This window comes from Neolamprologus multifasciatus, chromosome 8, assembly GCF_963576455.1.
Source record: "Neolamprologus multifasciatus chromosome 8, fNeoMul1.2, whole genome shotgun sequence".
NCBI classification, from domain to species: domain Eukaryota; kingdom Metazoa; phylum Chordata; class Actinopteri; order Cichliformes; family Cichlidae; genus Neolamprologus; species Neolamprologus multifasciatus.
The window spans coordinates 29694400-29722233 of record NC_140446.1 but is presented as its reverse complement, the minus strand read 5'-3'; the positions used below and the strand labels follow the sequence as shown (position 1 = coordinate 29722233).

At 40.5% G+C, this 27834-nt stretch overlaps 1 protein-coding gene across 3 annotated transcripts in view; it reads right to left on the bottom strand.

Annotated features, from left to right (window-relative positions):
* Positions 1-27834, bottom strand: part of LOC146513318 (unconventional myosin-XVB-like) — an 87253-nt gene that overhangs the window by 53939 nt on the left and 5480 nt on the right. Inside the window, exons 2-11 of one of the 3 annotated variants that reach the window (XM_085170055.1) lie at positions 27715-27810; positions 25644-25775; positions 10917-11042; positions 10762-10839; positions 8979-9127; positions 8497-8542; positions 7542-7666; positions 4597-4711; positions 4328-4503; positions 18-111 (exon numbers count right to left, since the gene is read on the bottom strand). In XM_085170055.1, the coding sequence (XP_085026181.1) occupies positions 18-111; positions 4328-4503; positions 4597-4711; positions 7542-7666; positions 8497-8542; positions 8979-9127; positions 10762-10839; positions 10917-11042; positions 25644-25775; positions 27715-27810 (1137 nt within the window). Of the gene's footprint in view, positions 1-17; positions 112-4327; positions 4504-4596; positions 4712-7541; positions 7667-8496; positions 8543-8978; positions 9128-10761; positions 10840-10916; positions 11043-25643; positions 25776-26727; positions 27505-27714; positions 27831-27834 lie in introns of those variants that run through there. The other 2 variants (XM_085170057.1, XM_085170056.1) reach the window with 2 other exon arrangements.

Here is a 27834-nt window from a genome sequence, read left to right as displayed (position 1 = left end):
CTTTCTCTCATGTATACCTTTCTCCAGTGATGTCTCTTTATGGTGTTCCTGGTTATTAGCATCAAAGCCCAGAACTGAGTGAAGGACTGCTTCAAACGTTTGTAGTACTTCCTAAAAGCAGGAGAAGAGCAGCAGCACACAAGGGATTACATTTGTACATAACTGAAAGCAATGTCCTAAACCCTTTAAGGACTATACCCTTTCACTACCTCTATGAAATGCATCTTTACTGGTTTTCTGTACAGTGGGTTAGTGCAGTTTCAGAACTACTCTTCACTCAGTCTTCCTGTGAGAATGTCAATGTATTCAGAGACACAAAGCTCCTACAGTTAAATGCAGTTGAAAGATTCTGTTTGGTTTCTTTAACCAGACGTGTATTTAAACATCCACACTGATATAGCTTCAAAATCAACCCACTAACAACTTAAAATATAAACAGTGGATTGCATGTTGACCTAGACTAGTTTTACTGCATTGTGTTTTGGAGTTTTTACGTGCTTTGTCTCTAGGGCCACTGTAAATATACTTTTTAAACTATTTATTCACTCCACATAAAATGTAATAAATATATCATATAATATAAAAACCAACTTTTTACATTTCAACTTTTAACTATTTACATTTTCAGCTTTTTCCTTTTAAACAAATTTAAAATGAAACAACACAAAACACTGCAAACAACAACACAATTAGCTATAAATTAAAATATGAAAACAAAAAGAAGATGCACATTCTCTGTCATATGGGCCTGTATGAATAAACTTTCTGAATCCTTTATCATCTGCAACTGAAAATAGTTGTGAATGATTACTATACCTTTCTAATGTGACATTGTTATCCCTGGCTCTCTTTCCCTCAGCTCTGTTCCTGTGCTACTGCGAGTGTAACTACCGCCCCTCCCCCCTCTTCCCAGCGCAAAGCACAAGGCTCACGTGCAGAGTGAAGCGAGAAAAAAAGTGCGAGAGAGAGGGTGAGAGAAAGAAAAAAAAAAAACCCAATAAGGAAGCAGGCTCGCGTTGTTCACATCAAAGAGTCAGCTCTAAGAGCCGTTTAGTTTGCGACCGACACATCACTAACGTGCACAAGGCAATTGACATTAAGTCGCTAACAGGGATTTGGCGCGTTAATGTGGTTATGGCATTAACTGTCATGGTCCTGAGTCTGAGGACTCGGTGTTTTGTGTTTCTTTATATTCTTCTATATTCTTGTTTATTCTGCCTTGTCTTTTGTTTAGGTATGCTATGTGTCAGTGTGTTTGTTGCATGCCTGCCTGTGTTCCCTCTGTCTGTCCATGCTTCTGTGTCTGTTAGTTTCCTGTTTTATTCTGAAAGTTCATGTCTAATGTCAATGTGTTCAGTTTTACCTTTCTCCTGTTTCGTTAGCCTAATTTCTCCCAGCTGTGTCTCCCCCCTGTTGTCCATTTCCTAATTACTCCCCTGTGTATTTAAGCCCTGTGTTTTCCTGTGCTCCCTGTCGCGTCGTACCCTCAACTTGCTATGTGTTCATGATTTCCAGTCCTCCTGCACCTCCGTTTAGAGTTTTGTTTGCTTTTGTGAGTTTTATTTTATGTTGAAGTTTTGTTCCAGCAATAAAGCTGCATTTTCAGTTGAAACCTCGTTTCCTAAGAGTCCTGCATTTTGGGTCCACCACTCCTGCCTGCCTGCCACACAGCCAACCATGACATTAACGTCATTTTAACGAGATTAACGCTGACAGCACTAGTACATATATGTGTGTGTGTGTGTGTGTTTATATGTGTATATATATGTATATATATATATATATATATATATATATATATATAGTCAAAGGAGCTTGCAAAGAAAAGCGTCTGGACTTCTTTAAGTTACTTGAAGACGTTTCACCTCTCATCCGAGAGGCTTCTTCAGTTCTAAGGTCAAATGGTGGAGAGTCCCAGATATAACCCTATTGGGAGTGTCCCCCCACAGAGGGACAAAAGGACCCCCTGATGATCCTCTAATCGCCTGAGCCAAGGTGTGGAACTGGGTGTGGGTCCCAATCAGCCAGAGTTTCGGGTGATTTCATTGTGAAACCTGGCCCCACCTTATCATGCGAATTCCTGAGGTCAGATGGCCCAGGGTGTGAGTGGGCCTTAAGGCGTCTGGGAAGGGATCTCAAAACTGGATTATAGATGGCAGAGAGTTGGTGTCGTAAACCACCGCCTCTGTTCAAAGATGGTCGCTCACAGTGGACATAGATGGCTTCTTTCACTCCTCTTTCAAACCATCTGTCCTCTCTGTCCAAAATGTGAACATTGGCATCCTCGAAAGAGTGTCCTTTATCCTTAAGATGCAGATGGACAGCTGAATCTTGTCCTGTGGAGGTCGCTCTTCTGTGTTACCCATAATGGGCGTTTTTAAAGTCAGCAAAGAGGCACAGAAAAGAAGATCAGACACCAGCGAGGGAGGATAAGAAGGACAGGCGCAACAACATTGTCATCCCCTATGTAGCCGGTGTATCAGAGAAACTCAGGAGGGTTTTCTCCAAGCATGACATCCCGGTGTACTTCAGACCCAGCAACACACTCAGACAAAAACTGGTTCACCCGAAAGACAAAACGCCAAAACACAGACTTAACAATGTGGTGTATGCCGTACAGTGCAGCGAGGAATGCCCAGACCTCTACATTGGAGAGACCAAACAGCCACTTCACAAGCGCATGGCACAACACAGAAGAGCGACCTCCACAGGACAAGATTCAGCTGTCCATCTGCATCTTAAGGATAAAGGACACTCTTTCGAGGATGCCAATGTTCACATTTTGGACAGAGAGGACAGATGGTTTGAAAGAGGAGTGAAAGAAGCCATCTATGTCCACTGTGAGCGACCATCTTTGAACAGAGGCGGTGGTTTACGACACCAACTCTCTGCCATCTATAATCCAGTTTTGAGATCCCTTCCCAGACGCCTTAAGGCCCACTCACACCCTGGGCCATCTGACCTCAGGAATTCGCATGATAAGGTGGGGCCAGGTTTCACAATGAACTCACCCGAAACTCTGGCTGATTGGGACCCACACCCAGTTCCACACCTTGGCTCAGGCGATTAGAGGATCATCAGGGGGTCCTTTTGTCCCTCTGTGGGGGGACACTCCCAATAGGGTTATATCTGGGACTCTCCACCATTTGACCTTAGAACTGAAGAAGCCTCTCGGATGAAGGTGAAACGTCTTCAAGTAACTTAAAGAAGTCCAGACGCTTTTCTTTGCAAGCTCCTTTGACTACGATGACCTGGATGACTGAGAACCTTCACAGACATATATATATATATACATACATATATGATCGCTAGTATATAAACACACACACACACACACACACACACACACACATACATACACACACACACTGGTGTGAAAAACTGTTTGCCCCCTTCCTGATTTCCTTTTTTTGTTTTTCACACTTGATTTATTTACACACAAATGTAAATAGTAGACAAAGATATCATTATGATTAATGGGGAAAAATATTAAAACCTGTGTGAAAAAGTGAAAGCCCCCTAAACCTAATAACTGCTTGGGCCATTGCTTAGCAGCAACAATTGCAATCAGGCACTTGCAATAACTGGCAATGAGTCTTTTAGAGTGCTGTAGAGAAATTTTGTTTTTTCTTGAGCCATGGACTTGCTGGTATGTTTTGGATTAATGGTAGCCAAACAGCCCCAGACAATCACACTACCACCACCATATTTTACTGTTGGTATGATGTTCCTTTTCTGAAATGCTGTTACTTCTACACCAAACGTAATGGGACACACACCCTCCAAAAAGTTTAACTTTTGTCTTGTCAATTCACAGTGTATTTTCCCAAAAGTCTTGGAGATCATCAAGACGCTTTCTGGCAAAACTGAGACAAGCCTTTATGTTCCTTTTGCTTAGCATTGTTTTTGGTTCTTGGAACTCTGCCATGTAGGCCGTTTTTGCCCAGTCCCTTTCTTATGGTGGAGTCAGGAGCACTGACCTTAATTGAGGCAAGTGATGCCGGCAGTTCTAAGGTCTTTTACCACAATTGCCACAAGCGTTATAAGTGGGGTGGGGGTCACATTTTCACACATGGCCATGTAAGTTTGGATTCCCCCCACCCCACCCCCACCCCCACTTAATATTAGACACCTTAATTTGGAAACTGATTTTTACTTAATTGTGTTACCTTTGTCTAATATTAAAATTTGTTTGATGATGATGAAACATTTAAGTGTGACAAACATACAAAAACGTATGACATCAGGAAGGGGCCAAACACCACTTTCTCAAACACCATTGAATGATTGCATAGATTGCATAGATTTCCCCTCTCCCTCAGTAGACCTGGCCTGGTGTCCTCGAATGTGGCTCTGGATGACAATGGCTTTCTGTTTGAAGAATCTAAAGTTCTTCCTGCAGAGGAAACCCCTTATGTTTCTCTGGATGGTGATGGCAGCCCATGTTTGAGTGCTGCTCCATTTTTCTTCCAGCTGCTGGTACAGTTGCTCCTTAAGGAATACCTAAATGTAGTTGCATATACAGTAAATGAAAATCTTCTTTACCTTTCTAATTAAAAACAAACTAAATGGTGAGATGATTGAACAATTTGTCACCTTGGTGAGTCCCAACTGGTACTGTCCCTCCTCAGCATCCAATATTTCCAGCAGAGCCACTGTCTGATCTCTGTCTGATATTTCATTTAACTGCTGGGCCTTCAGAACCCCATACCTGGATCAGAAAGACATGACACCTTTAAGACCTTTAAGCACCTTGTCCAACATTTGTGCACACACTCATAATGCAGTGGATGCCTACACTGCAAAAACTCAAAATCTTAACAAGTATATTTGTCTTATTTCTAGTCAAAAAAATCTAATCACACTTAATATAAGACAGTCCCCCTACACAGTGTTTGCAGTGTAGGGGGCAACTTGCAGTCAGTATCTTGCCCAAGGGCACTTGCAGATTAAAGAGCCAGAGAGTGAACCACCAATCTTCAGATTGGGAGACAACCCCCTCTACCACCTGAGCCACAGCCCTCCAGAACAGAATGTGATTTAAACATATCAGATTTAATTTGCCACCAATCCTTATCGATCATTTGATGCCAGTACTTAAAAAATGTTTACATTTTATTTCTCAGTGGAGACAGCAGGAACTTTCAAATTTGCTAAGATTTATGGAGAACCTTTGGTTCGAGGCAACCTGGAGGGAAATTAGTGTTTAAGGAAACTACAGTCATGGAATTTAACACATGGAATTTAGTAGTTTATAATATTATATTAGATTATAACAAGAGAATAGCTGACACATGGCATCACTAAATATGTGGTATGAAAACAAAAAGATCAGAACTGATTAATAAAAAGGTTTAAAATAGGGACACAGATTTTTAAAAACTGATCCCAAAATTGGGAGTGGCGGAAGACATTTTTAGATTATTTACGAGTACAACATTAATTAAAATAAAATACAAGTAATGATATGAGGGAGAGAATGGATGGATAGAAGTAGGGCTGCTCAATTAATCGAATTTTGATCACGATTACGATCTGGGCTTTCAACGATCATTAAAAATGACTGAGCCGATTATTAGCCCCTCCCTCGTACTTTACTCTCGCACTGCTCCGTGTGGCAAATCGAGCGCACCTCTCTGCATTTTGAACACGCCTCACAACAATTAAGAGGACCCGAGGGAAGCTCGGAAAGCTAAGCAGAAGTTCTTTGGAGAGGAGAGTGACTGCCGTTGGTTGAAAAGAGAGGTAAAAAAAAAACTTCAGTGGTGTGGAAACATTATGGGTTCACAGAGTCAGACGTGGATCAAGTAGACATAGTGTGTAAACTTTGCTATGGTGTAGTAGCTGCACCACAGAGCAACACTGCAAAGTTCACTAAACATAGATGTTTGCATTTTTCATTTATTTCTTATATTGGAAACATTTGCACTGTTATCAGTATTTGCACACTATTTTATATTATTTTTTTAAAGTCATTATTCAATACATTGTTATTGTTAACCCTTTAAAGCCGGTCTGAGCAGCACACTCTGTTTTGTGTAACTATTTTTAAATCCCTGTAGAACCTGAACCGCGCAAGCTAGCGCAATAATTTTTTTTGCATATGAAACCGGAGGAGTTGTACTTACATCTTATGCCATCAGCTTGTCCCAGGTCACGGTTTCCTTCCACATAAAGCTTTGCAAAAATTGCATAAAAACCGCTTGCAGCAACAAAAACATAATATTCCAGAAACACGCTTTGCCGATCCAATCAGCTGTTCATAACACTTCCCACATTGAAACAGACTCAGCGCGAACTATCTCATGTCCGCCATTTCCTGTCTGAAACAAGTGACGCCATATTCGCGGAAAATGTAGTTTTTTACTTGTAGGCCTTAAAAGCCTATACTGGTGTTTTTATAAGTCATGTTTGACTTTTCTGAATAGTTTCTGGGGTGTTTAGAACTCGAATTGCACTGCTGGAAATAGTTTATTTTGATGCACATGCTGTTTTCTTTACAAATTTGCATCATAGGATCGTTTTTTTGTTTTTCCTGCAGTATATAAAAATTGCTGTATCTCCAAAATAAAACTATGAAGACACTCAAAATAAATTTCCTGTTGTTGTAAACTATTTTTTGCAACTTTTTTGTATTTAAAGTTTTGAGGGATAAACCTCTTAAATTTCTCCAAGTAGAAATATATGTAAAAAAAATGAAACAAGAATTCAATTTTTTTTTGTAGTTTATTGCACTTTTTTGCAATTAATGTAGTTACTATGGACTTAATGCATACATATTATTAAAATATGTGCTATAATTCAATTCAATTCAATTCAATTTTATTTATATAGCGCCAAATCACAACAAAAGTCACCTCAAGGCTATAACAGTTGTATTGATGTATAGCAACTTGAAATGCTCCCACAAATGGCACTACAACGTGTAAAAAAATAATATAAGCTCTGGCGGACTTGGTTCTATGGTAGGTCTTAAAGGGTTAAATAAATATCGTCAAATAATCGAGATCTCAATTTCAGTGAAAATAATCGTGATTATCATTTTTGCCATAATCGAGCAGCCCTAGATAGAAGTAACAGTCCTATAATAAAAATCCTACTTAAGTGCATGCCAAAGTTCTTATGATTAACAGACACTAAACAAAAAATTAAATGTCTTTAGTTTTAGTCTTTGACAAATGGATTAAATCTGTCAACAATAAGCTTTCTGCATATGTTTATGGCAGTGTTTCTCAAATTTTTTGTTATTCCTCATTTTGGAAGCCGAATAACATTCAGGACCCACTTCTCCCTTCACATTTTCTTTTGTTTGTGTATTTTTATTTTAAAAAATACCATCATTTATCTTTGATTCACTTGTGTTTTTTACTCTGGTTTTTCACACCACTGAATTTTTGTTTATAAATTTAAACTAAAAGAGTGAATAGTTGCATGTAGTTTGAGCTACACTAACATTCATGAATGATCATCTGCTTGGAGGAAAGTGAGAAGCAAACTATCTTTTAGCAATGAGCTCAGCACTGTATGTATGTTTGCAGCACCTTGAGACAAAGTAGGAGTACTGAATCCTTATTGGAAAGCCTTCTTTCCGGATGTGGATGGTCTCCAGCAACCCCGCATGCCTCAGCTGTGCTGACACATAGTCCACATCAAAGATACCAGGAAGCTGATAAGAAACATGTGAGAAGTAACACATGGTTTTACATTGTCTTGTAATTAAAAAAATCTCCAATTTCATGAATAGTAAGGGATGTCATAATACTACTTTAAGAGATTTTTATCCATTGTACCAATGTTTTGTTCCGATTTGTGATCCTAAATCTGAATCCTTCTAGAAAAACAAAAAAGGTTCAGAACCAAATTTATCTGGCTCCCACTGGGAACCAAATATTAATAGAATCTGGAAAATGAACTGTGATGACATCTGTGATGTGATGGCATATCTTGTGAATGAAAAACGGAAAAGGTCTATTTAAATTTCACTATAAATGTAAACTATGTCCTTCAAAAAAAACTATTTATTATGGTCATACAAGCATTACTGCTACATATTGGTAAACAGCAGAGTAGCTGACAAAAACTGGCATCTTGGTTTCATGGTCCCAGTTCTCAACATTTCAATCTAAGCATTACACACCTAGGAACAACTAGTGTAATTTCATGGCAACCCAATCCACAGGTTTCATCTTCAAATTGTTGACCTTCTTTAAACTTCTGAGCCCTGAGTTGTCACTAATGATGATACCAACCCAAGTCTCTAACCCTAACATAAACCATTACTAGACAAGCAAATAGTACTTTTTTGAGGGGAAAAAAGTAAACCGAATTCAATTTTTTTGTTCATTATTCTAAATAGGGTTAGAATTAGGGTTAGAGTCCTCAGGGATGATTTAGACCTCATGACTTAGGGCAGTGTAGAAAATGTTCTACATTACACATATGTCACAAGTTAATGGAAAAGAAACATGTGTATTACTGTAAAACTGGTCTTGTTACCTTGACATAGTTTGGCTTCAGACAATGAATGAAGGAAGTTTTGCATCTAGAATATCAAAGAAAAATACAGACAGGTTATTCCTGAAGGCAGAGTTAAAATCAAGAAAGCCTGAACTGCAAATGTTTTTAATAATAAATCCTCTATTTTGTGTTGACATCAGTGTCTACCGTTTGTTTACTTGTCAAAAAAAGTTGCTGTATAATCATAACTAAACTTGTATCAAATGAATCTGTCAAAACTATTTAATATATGCTTCAAAAAAGATTTTTGCCTGAAAGATTAACAATGGCTTTTACTGGCATTGAGACATAGGGTCAACAGTAAATGAAGACAGCACTACGAATGGAACCCATTTGCTAAAACTGTATTTTCTACACAAGCAGTGAAAAAGTTTCCCTTCTAATGATACTGAGCTGGCTTCCAAACAAATCCACAGATTTGATAATGATGCTCTGTATCAGCCAATTTCCTCTGTTGGTACCTCTCCAAGCGGGTGGTAAGTTCAGTCAAGGACTGGAGGAAATGCGAAGCAGCAGTAGTGGACTGTTGGCGCTGGCCCCTTCTCTTCCAGCCCAACTCTGTCTGCTGAACGTAACTGTCCTGAACCTTCTTGAACAGCTCTGACACCATCTGTGGCCATATAAAAGTTATAATGTATAAATATCCCTATAAAATATGCAATTTATCTGTAGGTGCTTGATTCTACATATGAAAAACAGTTTAAATCTTGGAACATTGTAATTCTCACCCATTCTGGTGAGAACTGTTATAAGAATAGGCTTTATATCTAAACACAAAGTGTTCCCTCAGTTGGAAAGCCACCTGTCTCATAACTTTTAGTTAGAGCCTACACCACCCACCAAACATCAACGATGTCCTTTATTGGACTAAATTTGGTCAGCTCTATCAGTTATGCCCTTTAAAAAGACTTCAGGACTTTGTTGATATTTGGTTATAAACTAAAAGGATACTGGAATAATATCTAGCATCAGCCGCTGATGAAAAAGAAAGGTGGGCAGTGAGTGAGGACAGACAGTGATGAGCATCAGAATATTTGGATGTTGACCACTTTTAAGGGCACATTGTCTCTTTTAAGGAACAATAAGGTAAATATCAAACTAGCAATAAGATTGTTTACATTTATCTCTCAGTGCAGTCGACTTTAATCTGTTAAAATTAGATTGAAAATATCAAAAAACTTCTAATTTTATGGATGAACAGCCAATGTTGCAGCCAATTACTGTATAAAAGATGGAGGACACTGTTCCTATTACTCCCACTGTGCAAAAGCAAAGCTAAAATGTCCCTGCAATCTTGCATTTTTGTACGGACAGTAGTGACTGTGGATACACTCAGTGTCAAACTCCCACCCACACACCCACAGGATGTGACCGTGAACAATTCTTCACAGTTGTGTTACTACCATAGTCAGTTTTTATGAATAGCAAGTCACTATCCTTATTTTAGACAAAGATATGCCATCAGCAGCCCAGTTATTGTAAAAAACAAACTAAAAACCAGCAACAAACAACTTAAACAAAAGATCACAAAGAAAGAACAATACAGTATCCACATCTGAACCAAAGAGTAAAACAGTGAAATGTGGATTATTAAATATTAGGTCTCTCTCCTCCAAGTCTCTGTTAGTACATGAGTTAATAATTGATCAACAAACTGACTTACTCTGCCTTACAGAAACCTGGTTACAGCAGGATGATTATGTTAGTTTAAATGAATCAACACCCCTGAGTGACTCTAACTCTATGAATTGAATTCAAAATCCTGCTCCTCACATACAAAGTCTTAAATAATCACCGTTTTAGATACGGGCGACACGGGCGGTTGCCTGGGGCGGCATCACGGGCATTGCCAAAAAAAAAAAAAAAAAAATGCTCGTACTCATGCTGCCCCGACGTCAGCCAGTGCATATTGGGAATGGCATAAGCACCAATCGGTTTTCTATCGCCCATTTGCTGGGAGTAAGGGCGCCCTTCGTTTGCGAGGTGCGCCTGCTGCTTGCGGCGCAGAGAGGAGAGGGCGGGGCGGCAGGGGATTTTCTGACCGGCAGGAGCAGCATCTAATAACCAACTCGCGGAGTAAGACAAAATAAAAACAAACCAACAAACGCGAAAACACCAAACATTTTCATTTATATTCAACTTACTCTTAGCTGCTGTGTGATTTCCCTACAAGTAGAGAGTAGCCATACTTTTATGAATGGGTAGTATGTACACCCTGTTTGACTCCAATGTCACGTGGTTTACCTTACTGCGACTCCTGGCAAATAGCTCCACCACTTCTGTCCTAAACTGGTCGTGGTTCTTATTCAGGAAATGATGAACCTGGAAAAAGATGGTTATATTATTTTTTTAAAATTAAACATTAATACGCACACTGTATACAACAGGGTGGTCAATACCTGATAAGTGACAGGTCCAGCATAGTGGTAAATAGTGAAGACTGGCAAAGGGTTCCTGGGCTTGGCATAGTAGAGGCTGTTTCCATGATGGTAGTGGCACTTCTGGAGGAATGTGTGGTCAGTGGCCTGTCAGTGACATACCCCCACAACCATCCCAGAAGAACAATTAAGCTTTACTTCAAAGTTAAAAAAAAACACACACAGATGTAGAGAAAAAGGAAAAAGCACTAGAGATTGTGTACAAAAGATAGGAACACCTTGAAACATGAAGCTAATGTGAATGCCTTTTTACCTGGATTCTTTTTAACAGTCACCAGGGCAACTGCTCTGGTTGCAAAAAGCTATCCCACTATTCACTGGTTATTCCAGGCAATTCTGTTAAAGGAGGTCTGTGGAATCTCTGCAGAGGCCCCTTTACAGCAGTGTTGATTGTATTAGCGTGCACCTCTTGCTTGTACACACTGTGCAAGCTAGCACCGGACAAAACAGTTATGAAGATTGCACTGTATGTGCTATATGTCATGTATCTTGTTATCTTGTAGCCTTGTAGCCTATTGCACTTGTAACTCGTTTTTGTTGTTGTCACATTTAATTTGAATAGATTAGAATATTAATTTATGTTCCACATTACAGTTTGCAATATTATTATATAATTTTTGCCTAATTGAGTTTATTATATAATTAAATGCTTCATTATTATTTTTCTCAGAATTTTATGTGTTATATTTAAGTTGTTTACAATGCCACGCTGTGAGAAGTAATTTTATTTCATACCTCGCTTTATTTACAGTGGGATGTTTTTAAGAGTAACATGCTCCTTCCTCCTCTTTCACCATGAATTGCAATGTGTCCACCAGACTTAGTACCGCACTAGATGTGAGAGGGAACCACTTAAGTACAAAGTCTTTGTCACACAATGGACTTTTGTTGCATATGGCCAGCACTTATGTCTTTCTCTTTTAAAATGTTTGGTTCATGACACCTTTTGTTAACTGTTCACATATACATTACTGCTGTTTCACTAAAAATGATTTTTGAACATTTTCTGAATCATTTGTTCTATGTTATACTGGCCTATCTTCAGGTTTCATGTGCACTATTTTGTTTGCAAGTTAAAATGAGGAAATTTCTACTTTAAGCAAAGGAAGGTTTTGCACTATTATTTCATGATTTTGCATACTTGATATTATATATTTAACTAATTCATTATTATTTACCTTTAGGTATTTATTATGGGATGCGTAGGAGGTAATTTTGGTTCCTACCTGGCAGTGTTTACAGTGGGACTCTTTACCGGATTGTAACATGGTCTCAGTATCATGTGTGTCAGGGAGATGAAAGGCAGACATGTGGGTCCTATATGGTACAAAACCACTGCCAAGCAGCTGGGTCAGACAGTGGCAACAACTGGTGCGATTATTCGTAAATGGAAGAGTCATAAAATAACTACCAACCACCCTCAGTTTGGAACTCTACACAAGATCTTACCTTGTGGAGTTTCAATGGTAATGAGAACTGTGTGGAACCAACCCAGAACTAATCGGGAAGAACTTGTTAATGATCTCAAAGCAGCTGGGACCATAGTCACCAAGAACACAGTTGGTACCACACTACGCCGTGATGGACTGAAATCCTGAAGTCCCCTTGCTGAAGAAAGCATATGTACCACAAAACGACTTTTTTGACCCTATGCGACCCATATCCGATCATGGTATGACAGTGTGAACGGCACAAATCCGATATTTTCAAATCCGATCTGGGCCACTTTCGTATATGGTACTGAATCCAATACATATCTGATGTTTTAGAAAGCGACTGCTGTTTGAATGGTCATGTCGCATTAAATCCGTCTTTTACGTCACTGACACAAGACAAGACGCCAATTATCAGCCCAATAAGACATCGAAATTCACATTGTCGGTGCGTTCTTACTGTGACAGACAGCATTTAAAAAACAATTCAGGAAATCACATTGTATGATTTTTAAAGATTTTTTTTGTATTGCACTGTTGCACATAAGTATTTGAACACCTGAGAAAATCAGTGTTAATATTTGGTACAGAAGCCTTTGTTTGCAATTACAGAGGTCAAACGTTTCCTGTCATTGCTGACCAGGTTTGCACAAACTGCAACAGGGATTTTGGCCCACTCCTCCACACAGATCTTCTCTAGATCTGTCAGGTTTCGGGGCGCTCGCTGAACGACATCAGCGGACCAGGGGTGGCTTACTGGGCTTAAGCCCGGGTTGTTTTTTCAGAATCTTTTGGGTCTTTTGGAATGTAATTTGTTTCATAGTTAGATGCTTGACTGACAACTGTATAAAACAAAAACTACACACAATATTCGAAGCACATAGTGCACAGTCGTAAATTCCCCCTAATTTTGGTATGATCCGAGCTCAGGCATTTGGCGACTGAGCACAGCACATGTGAGCAAGGGGGAAGAAGCTGCTGCCTGCGAGTTTGCTGTAGGAGAAGTGCAGACATGCAAACAGAGGAGAGCTTAAGCTTGAGCATCTACCAAAGCAAATCATTCATACTGTACAAATAATGTAAATATGACGGTGTATCACAAAAGATTAATATCAAACTGATCACTTGACCCATATTACGTTACTTGAACTTTGAGTGAATCAACAAATGGCAAAATGAAAAGCCGAACAACAAAGCTGTTTTTTTAGAGAGTCTTAGCTTACATGTGTGTTTATTTCAGTTGTTACCCTCCACGGCTAAACAAAGCACTCTAAATCGGTTTCAGTTATGTACTGATGAACACAACAATGGAGAACAGGGGCTTCTTTCAAAGAAAAATCTCAGGTAAATGTTATTTTATATATTATGCTTTGTATGTTGTTCAATATATTTCTATGCAAAATGAGGAATTTCAATACACAGCAGTATATTCACAGTTGAAACCAGATATTTACATACACTTTAGGGAAAAAACTGTTAAACATCAATTTAGAGGAAACTTGTTTTGTTTTAGATGAATAAATATTGAAATACCTTTTAAATTAGTTAAATGTCAGAATAAAGAGAGAGAGAGCTGTCTCTTTATTATCACCCCAGTATATATACACTAAGTTTATTGTGTCTTTAATTAATAAGAAAACTCCAGACGATTCCATTCTGAGCTTAAGAAGCTCCTGATTGGTTAGTAGAGTCCATGTGAGTAAATTGGTGGCACACCTGTGGATGCATATAAGGCAAAACACAGAGCCTGTTTCTTTGACATGGGAAAATCAAGTGATATCAACCAAAACACCAGGAAAAGAATTGTGGAGCTCCATAAGTGTGGCTGAATTTTGAATACAATTTGGGTCCATTTGCAATTAAGAAATACAGACAATTTCTCTCTTTACTCTTAAATTTAACAAATATGGTTTTTATATTTATATTTTATCAATAAAAAACAGTCTGATTTGATGTTTTACAATTAAAAAAGTTTGTGTTTTTATCTGAAGAGTTTATAAATATCTGGTTTCAACTGTATATTTGATGATGTTGGTGTTTGGCTTGATTGTCAGCACAAAGATGGAGAGAGAGGAACAGAGAGGGAGACGGAGAGGAGAGTGAGGACAGAACAGAGATGGAACAAGAGCAGGTGAGACAGACATGTTAGTCAAATTGTTGTTTGCCAAAACTCATCAGAACATGCATCTAGTACCTAGTGTATCTTTTTAGGTTTGTTATTTTGCAAATTCTATATTTATTAAGTTATTATTAAGAAGGACAGACGCAACAACATTGTCATCCCCTATGTAGCCGGTGTATCAGAAAAACTCAGGAGGGTTTTCTCCAAGCATGACATCCCGGTGCATTTCAGACCCAGCAACACACTCAGACAAAAACTGGTTCACCCGAAAGACAAAACGCCAAAACACAGACTTAACAATGTGGTGTATGCTGTACAGTGCAGCGAGGAATGCCCAGACCTCTACATCGGAGAGACCAAACAGCCACTTCACAAGCGTATGGCACAACACAGAAGAGCCACCTCCACAGGACAAGACTCAGCAGTTCATCTGCATCTTAAGGATAAAGGACACTCTTTCAAGGATGCCAATGTTCACATTTTGGACAGAGAGGACAGATGGTTTGAAAGAGGAGTGAAAGAAGCCATCTATGTCCACTGTGAGCGGCCATCTTTGAACAGAGGCGGTGGTTTACGACACCAACTCTCTGCCATCTATAATCCAGTTTTGAGTTCCCTCCCCAGATGCCTTAACGCCCACTCACACCCTGGGCCATCTGACCTCAGGAATTCGCATGATAAGGTGGGGCCAGGTTTCACAATGAACTCACCCGAAACTCTGGCTGATTGGGACCCACACCCAGTTTCACACCTTGGCTCAGGCGATTAGAGGATCATCAGGGGGTCCTTTTGTCCCTCCGTGGGGGGAAACTCCCACTAGGTTTATATCTGGGACTCTCCACCATTTGACCTTAGAACTGAAGAAGCTTCTCGGATGAAGGTGAAACGTCTTCAAGTAACTTAAAGAAGTCCAGACGCTTTTCTTTGCAAGCTCCTTTGACTACGATGACCTGGATGACTGAGAACCTTCACAGACGTTATGCAGGCTTGTTTGCACAACAAGGCTAAATAGTTATGTAAACCTTTCTGAATCTAAATAGTGTACTTTGGTAGAAAAATAAGTGTAGTGCAGGTCTATGATGATTTTTTAGTGTTTTGATTCTGGTTCTGTTTTGGTTAAGTCCTAAGTAGTCGTGATTTTGAACTGTTGTAGTCCTGTTTAATACAGTTCTGGATCTGGCTGAATTGGGGTTTGTTCTGCCTCGCTGCTTAATTAAAAAACTAGTTTAAGGTGTCTTGTATATGTGATATATATTTTTTCCTATATTAAGTTATTCTTTTTTGAACAAAACTCAAAACACAGCCTAATAAATCTTTCAGTCCTTTCAACCCTCCCCCCATCCCACATGCACACTATGCTTTAGGGCTAGGCCCCGGGTGTATAAAATCTCTGGCTCCGCCTCTGCTGAGCGACACAGAGTTTCAGCTCCCGCCAAAGATTTTTCATTGGATTTAGGCCTGGAGACTGGCTAGGCCACTCCAGAACCTTGATATCCTTATCCTGGCTGTGTGCTTTGGGTCCTTGTCAGTTGGAAAACCCAGCCACGACCCATCTTCAATGCTCTGACCGACAGAAGGAGGTTGTTGCTCAAAATCTCACAATACATGGCCCCGTTCATCCTCTCCTTAATACAGTGCAGTCACCCTGTCCCCTTCACAGAAAAGCACCCCCAAAGGATGATGTCATCCTTCTTTTTCCTCCAAACACAGCGAGTGAAGTTGAGACCAAAAAGTTCTATTTTGGTCTCATCTGACCACATGACTTTCTCCCAGAAGGGCCCTGGACATGTGATGACTTGAGAGGGGAACCTTCCATGCAAAGCATGACTTGAGACCATAGTCGTGTCCAAATTCATGGGCTGCATCCTCCTGAGGACCCGGCCTTCGCGGGCTATGTGGGCCGGGTCCTCAGAAGGTCGGGTAGGCCGGAAGTAAACGGCTGTGAGATTGGACAGTCTAGCCTTCAGATTTGCGTCACCGCTGTCTCGGTTGAGTTTAATAAACTCGACCGTCTGCTCCTTGCTATCTAAAATATAACAGGGCACTGGTGCAAATTCTCGACCATCTCACACTTCTGTTTAATCAGTTTTCTGTTTGACGTTTATTCAGCTGTGTGAAAACCACCCGGGGGATTAATAAAGTTTTATTTCATCTAATCTAATCTAATAACTTTAATGTCAGCCAAACCGATTTACTCACGAACAAATAAAACACTGAAAAAAGCCAAACAATAACATTTTTAGGTTATCTAAGTGACTTATATATTATGTTTTACCTGAGTAGCGAAAGACCGCAAAGGGCTGAAAATGATGTGCCGGGAGTTTGCCGTTCTCGGCGGCTCCAGTGACCCTCAAGCTCCCGGTTAGCTATCGAGCTGGAGGGTAGCAGACGTCTCCGAAAATGTCGGAACACTTTTAGAAATGTGTGCTATCTTGGTGAACCGAGCAGATATTTGAAGTTTACACAGCTACATTCTCGCCTGAAAATATGTTAAAACTTTATTTTGTGACCCAGAAAGAGTAATAAGAGTAATATTAAAAACTTAGTAGCAGCCGCCATTGTTGAAGACTGGAATTGGCTGGGCCGCGCTATGAATCCTGGGATATGGTGGACCACGAAGGACACACCCGACCCATCCTTCAAATTCAGGGAAAAGGAGGATACATTTGTCGGCTGCATTCGGAGGAGCCTACGAATTTGGACAGCCTTTGTCGCGTCGCTGTGACGTAATCGGCCTACAAATGCGGCCTCAGGACGATGCAGCCCATGAATTTGGACAACCCCATGACAGCGTAGTGTTCTACCGACACTGACCTTTGACACCGTGGTCCCAGCTCTATTCATGTCATTGACCAGCTCCTCCAGTGCAGTTCTGGGCTCACCTTTCTTATCATCAGTGATACCCCAAAAGGTGAGATCTTCCATGGAGCCCCAGTCCGAGGGAGACTCACAGTCGTCTTTAGCCTCTTCCATTTTCTAACAATTGCACCAACAGTTGATATATTTTCACCAAGCTGCTTGGCAATTGCCACGTAGCCCTTTGCAGCCTTATGGAGGTCCACAATTTTGTCTCTGATGTCTTTTGACAGCTCTTTGGTCTTGCCTATCGTAGTAGTTGGAGTCTGACTGACTGTTGGGTGGACAGGTGTCTTTAAAGAGCTCAGACAGTGGCTACTAATTTAGATTAATAAGTGGAGTAGGAGTGGACTTTTGAAAGACATATTAACAGGTCTTTGAGAGCCAGAATTCTTGCTGATTGCCAGGTTGTAAAGTACTTATGTGCAGCAGTGCAATACAAATAAATTCTTTAAAAATCAAACAATGAATTGAATTTTTTTTAAAATGCTGTCTCTCACAATGGGAATGCACCTACACTGTGAATTTCACATTGGGAGAACTTGCAAAATCGCAGGGTGTTCAAATACTTATGTTCCTCACTGTAAACCTCTAATTCAGACACAGACCATTTGTAAAAACAGTACAAGTGTGGACCGTGGAAGCCACCACAGCCCTACAGGACTGTTTTGACAACATGGTTTTGGGTATATTTGCTGAAGGATCAGACTTGGAGGGCCACATATCTGCCATACTCTCATACAACTTTTGTACTGAGAGTGTAACAACAACAAAGACTGTTAAAGTGTTCCCAAACCAGAAGCCATGTCTCAACAGCGAGGTGTGATCTCTATTAAGAGCATGTGACAATGCCTTCAAATCAGGAGATCAACAAGCCTACAAAGAGGCACGCCAATCTCTGCTAAAGGACTGAAAAAAGCCAAGCGCAAATGCAAACAGCATGTCGAGGAACATTTCTGTCATGGAACGGACATATTATAGTTGTTTAGAAGTGTTACTACCACCTAGTGGTAACTAAGCAGAATGTCTATTTTGTAGAGGAAGTGGTCTACAGGAAGTAGTGTGCTCTTCTGCTGCTGAAAAAATTTGTAATCTGATGGCAATTTCTGCAATCCTGGTGTTAAAGTCCACAATATTGGCTTCATCCGTAAGTTCCTATACATTTAATGTGTATTAGTAACTATTTTGGGTTAAATCATATGGAGGCAGGTATTTTTTCAGCAGATGCTTCATTTGTGGTCATGTATCTTTCACTAGAGCAATGTTATTCTCCAGTGTAATGGAACATGTCTTCATTGTGTATTTTGTATTCCTTTTTTTTGTACAGTTTTATAAAAAAAAGAGAGCGAGTTTATTTTCATCATTAAATCCTGCCAAACACAACAAGCGGCCTGTTTCTTGGAGGATGAAGTGCTGGGAATAAAGAATAGTTTCAACAAAACAACTCCAGAAACCAGTGGCAGGGGATCAAGACACTTACTGGCTACACAGATAATCGCACACAAACAAACTCTCCGGATATCACCTTACCCGACACCCTAAACCAGTTCTTTGCTCGCTTTGAGCAAACTAAACAGTGATACCAGTAGCAGGAGGGTAAATATCCCCATCCAGCTGGAGCAGCATCAGGTCAGAACCACACTGCGCAGAGTCAACGCGAGGAAAGCAGCTTGTCCAGACAGTGTAGCAGGAAGAGTGCTTAAAGCATGTGCAGACCAACTAGCAGAGGTTTTCACCACCATCTTCAACCTCTTACTGCTACAGTCTGTAGTACCATCCTGCTTTAAGTCAGCCACCATCGTTCCAGTGCCCAAGAAGAACACAGTGAGCTGCTTGAATGACTATCGTCCAATTGCTTTAACACCAATAATCGCCAAATGTTTTGAGAAACTTATCATGTCACACATTAGGGCTGTCATTCCTGCAGACCTCAATTCATACCAGTTTGCATACAGGGCAAACAGGTCAACAGAGGTTGACATAACAGTTCTTCACACAACCCTCACACATCTGGACAGTAGTAACAGTTATATGAGGATGCTGTTTGTGGACTTCAGATCCTCCTTCAACACAGTTCAACCCTGCAAACTGGATACTGGACTTCCTGAGTGACAGACCCCAGGACGTCAGGATGGGAGAGCACACCACCAGGGGTGTGTCTTCAGTCCACTCTTATACTCATTTTTTACCCATGACTGTTCTCCAATTCACACCAGTAGCACCATTATAACATTTGCTGATGACACTACTATCGATATCGATAGTAGACTGAACAGTGATTCAGTCTACAGAGAGGCGGTTCAGCATCTGAGCAACAACAATAACCTGTATCTGAACACAGCCAAGACCAAGGAGATGATAATTGACTTGAGGAGAACAAAGCGATTGGAGCACTCTACCCTCTACATCGATGAGGAATAGGTAGAAAGGGTAGAACGCTTCAAGTTCCTCGTGGTCCATATCTCGGCCAACCTTACCTGGTCCACAAACATTTCTCACCAGGTAGAAAAAGCACAACAAAGGCTGTACTTTCTCAGGAAGTTGCGTCAGGCCCATTTACTTCAAAAACAGCTAATTACTGAGAGTGTACTAAGTACTGCTGTACATTCTGGTTTAACTGCTCTATTCAATTTCAATTCAATTCAATTTTATTTATATAGCGCCAAATCACAACAAAAGTCGCCTCAAGGCGCTTCATAGATACAGAGAAAAGCCCAACAATCATATGACCCCCTATGAGCAAGCACTTTGGCGACAGTGGGAAGGAAAAACTCCCTTTTAACAGGAAGAAACCTCCGGCAGAACCAGGCTCAGGGAGGGGCGGGGCCATCTGCTGTGATTGGTTGGGGTGAGAGAAGGAAGACAGGATAAAAGACATGCTGTGGAAGAGAGACAGAGGTTAATAACAGATATGATTCCACACAGAGAGGTCTGTTAATACATAGAGAGCGAGAAAGGTGACTGGAAAGGAAAAACTCAATGCATCATGGGAATCCCCCGGCAGCCTACATCTATTGCAGCATAACTAAGGGAGGATTCAGGGTCACCTGGTCCAGCCCTAACTATATGCTTTAGCAAAAAGGAAAGTTTTAAGCCTAATCTTAAAAGTAGAGATAGTGTCTGTCTCCCGAATCCAAACTGGAAGCTGGTTCCACAGAAGAGGGGCCTGAAAACTGAAGGCTCTCCCTCCCATTCTACTTTTAAATACTCTAGGAACAACAAGTAGGCCTGCAGAGCGAGAGCGAAGTGCTCTAATAGGGTGATATGGTACCACAAGGTCATTAAGATAAGATGGGGCCTGATTATTTAAGACCTTGTATGTGAGGAGCAGGATTTTGAATTCAATTCTGGATTTAACAGGAAGCCAATGAAGGGAAGCCAAAACAGGAGAAATCTGCTCTCTCTTTCTAGTCCCTGTCAGTACTCTTGCTGCAGCATTTTGGATTAGCTGAAGGCTTTTCAGTGAGTTTTTTGGACATCCTGATAATAATGAATTGCAGTAGTCCAGCCTGGAAGTAATAAATGCATGAACTAGTTTTTCAGCGTCACTCTGAGACAGGATATTTCTCATTTTAGAGATGTTGCGCAAATGGAAGAACGCAGTCTTACATATTTGTTTAATATGTGCGTTGAAGGACATATCCTGGTCAAAAATGACTCCAAGGTTCCTCACAGTGTTACTGGAGGCCAAGGTAATGCCATCCAGAGTAAGAATCTGGTTAGATACCATATTTCTAAGCTTTTCAGCACCGAGTACAATGACCTCAGTTTTATCTGAGTTAAGAAGCAGAAAGTTAGCGGCCATCCAAGTCTTTATGTCTTTAAGACATTCCTGCAGTTTAACTAATTGGTGTGTGTTATCTGGCTTCATGGACAGATAGAGCTGGGTGTCATCTGCATAGCAGTGAAAATATATGCTATGTCTTCTAATGATGCTGCCTAGGGGAAGCATGTATAATGTAAACAGAATTGGTCCTAGCACTGAACCCTGTGGAACTCCATAATTAACCTCAGTGTGTGAAGAGGACTCTCCATTTACATGCACAAATTGGAGTCTATTAGATAGATATGATACAAACCACTGCAGTGCAATACCTGTAATACCTACAGCATGTTCTAATCGCTCTAATAGGATATTATGGTCAACAGTATCGAATGCTGCACTAAGGTCAAGAAGGACAAGCACAGAGATGAGTCCACTGTCAGAGGCCATAAGAAGATCATTTGTAACCTTCACTAAAGCTGTTTCTGTGCTGTGATGAACTCTGAAACCTGACTGAAACTCTTCAAATAAACCAGGGGTGTCCAAACTCCGGCCCGCGGGCCGCAGTTGGCCCGCGATCCATTTTTAATTGGCCCGCAAGTAATTTTATAAATAGAATCGAATATGGCCCGCACTTCAACTTTTGCTTGAGTGTATTGCACTTCTTAGTTTTAACACCAGGGGGAGCGACTGTCGATCGAGGCAGTTGCTCCACCAAAAAGGACAATCACAGAAGAAATTTAGCCCAAGTTAGTTACTAAACATGGCAGAACCAAAGAAGCGAAAGGTAGAAAGTGAATGCAGAAAATTTCAGACATGGTGGGAGAGTGAATATTTCTTCAAAGAATTCAAGGGGAAGTGTGTCTGTTTGATCTGCACTGAAATTATGGCAGTTATGAAAGAGTATAATGTACGACGTCATTATGAAACCAAACATCAGGCCTATGCATCCTACACTGGTGCTGAGCGAGAGCAGAAATTAAAGCAAAGGGTATCTCTCCTGCGGGGTCAGCAACAGTAATTTTTTCGTGCTCAAAAGGTCCAGGAAAAGGCTACAATAGCCAGCTATGAGGTCGCCCAACTCATCGCAAGACATGGCAAGCCTTTTTCAGATGGAGACCTCATAAAACACGGCCTCGTTAAAGTCACCGAAATAATGCGCCCGTCAACAATGTCAGCATGTCCAGAAATCCAGTTGTTGAAGACTTGTCAGCCAACATTAAACTGCAACTGTCTGATAAAGCTGTGCTTTTGATCTTTACTCCATCACATGCGATGAGAGCACTGATGCCACAGACACCGCACAGCTGCTATTTTTTTGTGGGGAGTGGACGAGCACTTTAGGTGAGTAAAAAATATATTCCACAGTACCCGTGTGTTAATGTGCAGGTACACATGCTTCAAATATCAATAATGCGCATCAATTCTGTCACTACCCTGCTTTTGCACACCACTTTCTTATATGCGCTTTTCTTGTTAACACACAGAGTACACACCGCTGTGCACTGCCCACGTACACGCAAAGTCAGCTGATCTCATCTGATGCAGATGTGCTCCTTGATCAAGTGACATTTGTCTGGATTTTTGGCACGAGTGGCGATCTGCACCGCGGCTGGATGTCCCGATTTACATACCCAGCGCAGCTGATACTCACCAGAATAATTTACTAAAATTATATGCACTCCTGTTATTAAGTCCAGTTCAGTCTGTTAATGTTGATAACGATTTCAAACGAACGTTAATAGGTGTGTTGCTAAGCCTAATAACTTAAATAACAAACTTGAAATGTGCCCGTCCCATTTCCCCTTTATTGTTTTTTCTCTGTGCTGTAAATCTTCTGTCTAAGAAGAAATCTGAGGCTGCTGTTCTGAGAATGAGCTACCAAAGCTTTTTCTGAATAAATCAATAAAGATCCATTTATGGAAAGCTGTGATGAAGGCAGTTTTGTCTTTAATTATATTCAACAATATGATATATTCGACCACTTGTAAGTGATTTTTCTAAGTTTAATACACTAAAGTTAAGGTTATATACCTAATTTCTAGTAAGTGGCCCAGCCCCTCCTATATTTTTATGTATGTGGCCCTCAGTGAAAAAAGTTTGGACACCCCTGAAATAAACCATTCCTCTGCAGATGATCTGTTAGCTGTTTGACAACTACTCTTTCAAGGATTTTTGATATGAAAGGAAGGTTGGAGATTGGCCTATAATTAGCTAAGACTGCTGGGTCTAGAGATGGCTTTTTGAGTAAAGGTTTAACTGCAGCCACCTTGAAGACCTGTGGTACATAGCCGATTATTAGAGATAGGTTGATCATATATAAGATCGAAGAATTAATCAATGGCAGGACTTCTTTGAGCAGTTTTGTAGGAATGGGGTCTAAAAGACACGTTGATGGTTTGGAGGAAGTAATTATTGAAGTTAACTCAGAAAGATCAATTGGAGAAAAAGAGTCTAACTTAACATCAATGGTACTGAGAGTAGCTGTAGATAATATTACATCTGTGGGATGATTATTGGTAATTTTTTCTCTAATGATAAAAATTTTATTTGTGAAGAAGTTCATGAAGTCATCACTAGTTAACGTTAAAGGGATGGTTGGCTCAAAAGAGCTCTGACTTTTTGTCAGCCTGGCTACAGTGCTGAAGAGAAACCTGGGGTTGTTCTTATTTTCTTCAATCAGTGATGAGTAGTAAGCTGTTCTGGCTTTGCGGAGGGCTTTCTTATAAAGCAACAAACTATTTCTCCAGGCTAAGTGATGATCCTCTAAATTTGTGACACGCCATTTCCTCTCCAGATTACGAGTCATCTGCTTTAGGGTACGTGTTTGAGAATTATACCACGGGGTCAGGTACTTCTGATTAGAGACCTTAGTTTTCACTGGAGCTACAGTATCCAGAGTCGTACGTAGTGAGGAGGTGAAATTATTAACAAGATAATCGACCTCTGTTGGGGTAGCGTTCAGATAGCTGCTCTGCTCTGTGTTGGTACAGGGCATTGACGATGATAACAGTGGCTGGATTATATTCTTAAACTTAGTTACAGCGCTTTCAGAAAGACATCTACTTTGATAAAGTCCACTCTCCACTGCTGCGTAATCAATTATTGTAAATGTAAATGTTATCAAGAAATGATCAGACAGGAGAGGGTTTTCAGGAAACACTGTTAAATGTTCAGTTTCTATGCCATATGTTAAAACAAGATCTAGAGTGTGATTAAAGTGGTGGGTGGGTTCTTTTACATTTTGAGAGAAACCAATTGAGTCTAACAACAGATTAAATGCCATGTTGAGGCTGTCATTTTTAGCATCTACATGGATGTTAAAATCACCCACAATAATTATTTTATCTGAGCTCAGAACTAAATTAGATATAAAGTCTGAGAAATCAGACAGAAACTCTGTGTAAGGCCCAGGTGGACGATAGATGATAACAAGTAAGACTGGTTTCTGAGTTTCACAGCTGGGGTGGACAATGTTAAGAATCAGGCTTTCAAATGAATTAAAAGTCTGTCTTGGTCTTTCATTAATTAATAGACTGGTGTGAAAAATTGCTGCCACACCGCCCCCTCGACCTGTCCTTCGAGACTTCTGGTAGTTAGAATGACTCGGGGGTGTTGATTCATTTAAACTAACATAATCATCCTGCTGCAACCAGGTTTCTGTAAGGCAGAGTAAATCAATTTGTTGATCAATTATTAAGTCATGTACTAACAGAGACTTGGAGGAGAGAGACCTAATATTTAATAATCCACATTTCACTGTTTTACTCTTTGGTTCAGATGTGGATACTGTATTGTTCTTTCTTTGTAAATGTTTAAGTTGTTTGTTGCTGGTTTTTAGTTTGTTTTTTGTCTTTTTGGAAGCTGACACAGTCTCTATGGAGATGGGTTTTTGGGGGGGTAGCAGGAGGAGAGAAGCTGCAGAGAGGCGTGTAAGACTGCAACTCTGCTTGTCCTCCTCTACCATGGAGGACAAGAAAAAACTGCAGCGGTTGCTGAGGGCGGCAGAGTGGGCAATAGGCACTGCACTAACCTTCTTCAGAGACTTTTATACTGGCAGACTTCAGCGGAAAGCCGGTATCATCATCAAGGACCCCTTGCACCCTGGACACTCACTTTTTTCCCTCCTTCCCTCTGGTAAATTGCTACAGGTCGATCAGGTCAACAAACAGACGCAATAAACGTTTTTACCCACAGGCTGTCAAACATGCCTAACCTCCACCCTGATTGAAGGTTAACTGAGCTGTTAACCTTTTTGGATATTTTCACTGTATTTATAAATAACATTCCCACCTCTATTTATAAACCGTACTTATTATAGTATAATGCAACCTCTAGTCTTTACCTCTTACTCAGTGTGCACTACCACTGATTACATTGCACCTTATATTAAACTGATCACTTGCTCCATGGACCTGATTCTTTATATTGCACCTTACAGCTTATATAACTTGTATACAATCTCTGTGTGTGTGTGTGTGTGTGTGTGTGTGTGTGTGTGTGTGTATGCGTACCTGCGGGAGGCAGGTCTGGTCGTCCAGTATGCGGAGGATGCCATGTGGCTTGGAGGAGATTAGCTCCAGACAGGAGTGGAAGTGCTTAAGTGGTACATGATGCCAATGGATGTGTTCTGCAGTGTACTCCTCCTGCAGGACACAGACACAGTGATACAAACTGACGTCAGTTAAATGGCATGAAAACATTTATAAAAGATGCTCACCATGCTCACACATAAAAAGTTACAAATCCTGATTTTATTTTTAAAAAACATCAGGAACTAATTTCTGCTACATGGATGGCTGCCAATCCCTTGCTCCACTCTCACTGGTGAATAAGACCCCGAGATAAACCCATGCACTTGAGGCAACAACCTCTTCCAAGAGTTGAAGTTCGCATTCAACCCTTTTCTAGCTAAGAACCATGTTCTTGAACTTGAAGGTGCTCATTCCCCCTCCTCTACACTTTGGCTGCAAACCTTGTCAGTGAAAGCTGGGAGTCACCACCTGAAGAAGCCAACAGTACCACATTATCTTCTGAAATTCTTTGGGCCAACAACATGAAGAGCCTCCGCCACTTGGCTATGCCTAAACATTTTGTCAATAAAAATTATGAATGTAATCAGTGACAAAGGGCAGTCCTGGCAGAGCCCAACACTCACCAAAAAAAATCCTATTTAATGCCAGCATTACAGACAGTGTTGGGAAGGTTACTTTTAAAATGTATTCCATTACAGAATACATCCCCCAAAATGTATTCTGTAATGTATTCCGTTATGTTACTCAATGAGAGTAACATATTCTGAATACTTTGGATTACTTAATATATTATCATGCTGTTTACAACTACGTGAATGTACTATTGCTGTGATTTATTACTGTTACTGAAGGTCCGCGGCTCCGAACCGTAGTAAAGGGACCTCTGGCTAATACGGTGGGTTCTGTGTCGGGCTCGTAGCCGAAAACTAGCTTTACCTTGTTGTCTGGGTCAACTTTGCTAGCAGAGACAGAGAGAGGCGTTGAAAGGCTGCTCCAACGGAACTTATTGTTTCGGAGGAAAACACGAACACGGTGTACAGTCGAGTCTTAATAGCTTACTTACAACTGGGCTCGTCAGGCACTCTTCTTGGCTGCAGTGGTTATTATTATATTTACATGCTTCCAGCTCCCGTTTCTGCTCGATGACAGCTGTACTTTTCCTTTTTCTCCCTCCCTCGCTTACAGACACATAACGTGTATGGCAGTCCATTCTCCCTGCAGCACGGACTACACTGCCCATGATGCTACATTCTTTAGAGCTATACTGTTAGCATTCTGCCTATTAGCTTAGCACAACAACAACAAAAAAGGGCTCTCCCACCCAGGAAACACGCAGAGCGAGAGCGGCACCATGTAACCATGGCAACCGTAACGCTGCCGCCTGGAACAACAGAACGTAGCTGTCAAACAAAACACAAACAGTCCTGACCCGCCACAATATGAAACAGGGAAGTACCGCCGTGTAATCCATTTATTTCAACAAAGTAACTGTATTCTAAATACCACCTTTTTAAACGGTAACTGTAACGGAATACAGTTACTCATATTTTGTATTTTAAATACGTAACGGCGGTACATGTATTCCCTTACTCCCCAACACTGATTACAGACTATTCTCTTTCTGCAGATGTACAGGGTCCAAATAGCCTGTAACAATGGGCCAGACATACTCTTCCAGCAAACCCTATTGGACATTCCTCACCCTGGCAAATTGGTCCCAGGTGAGAGGCTAGACAAAGAGCAAATCGTACAACCCATCTATGATGTTGTAGGTAAAGCTCTTAAATCTTAAAGGCAAATCTTTTTTTTCTCCCAAAAGGTCAACTGAATTTAAATGTTACATTAAGTTGAAGCATTCAGCAAGTGAAATATCTACCAGGGATTGGGGATTTTCTTTTTCCTTTTTTCTTTTGTAGTAATTCAATAATTTAATCAAGTTATAGCATATTATTATGATATTTCTAAATAACTTACTCAGAATACGTAAAACCCGCTTGTAATGGGTGACTCTGATGGTTGATAATTCATGGGCAGTATACAACACACTGACCTGTTCCTGAGTGATTACTGCCTTGTTGACAAAATGCTGCAGATGCTCATTGGCAAAGTTGATACACAGCTGCTCAAAGCTGTTCACTCCCAGGTTCTGCATAAGATCACAGGACCATTG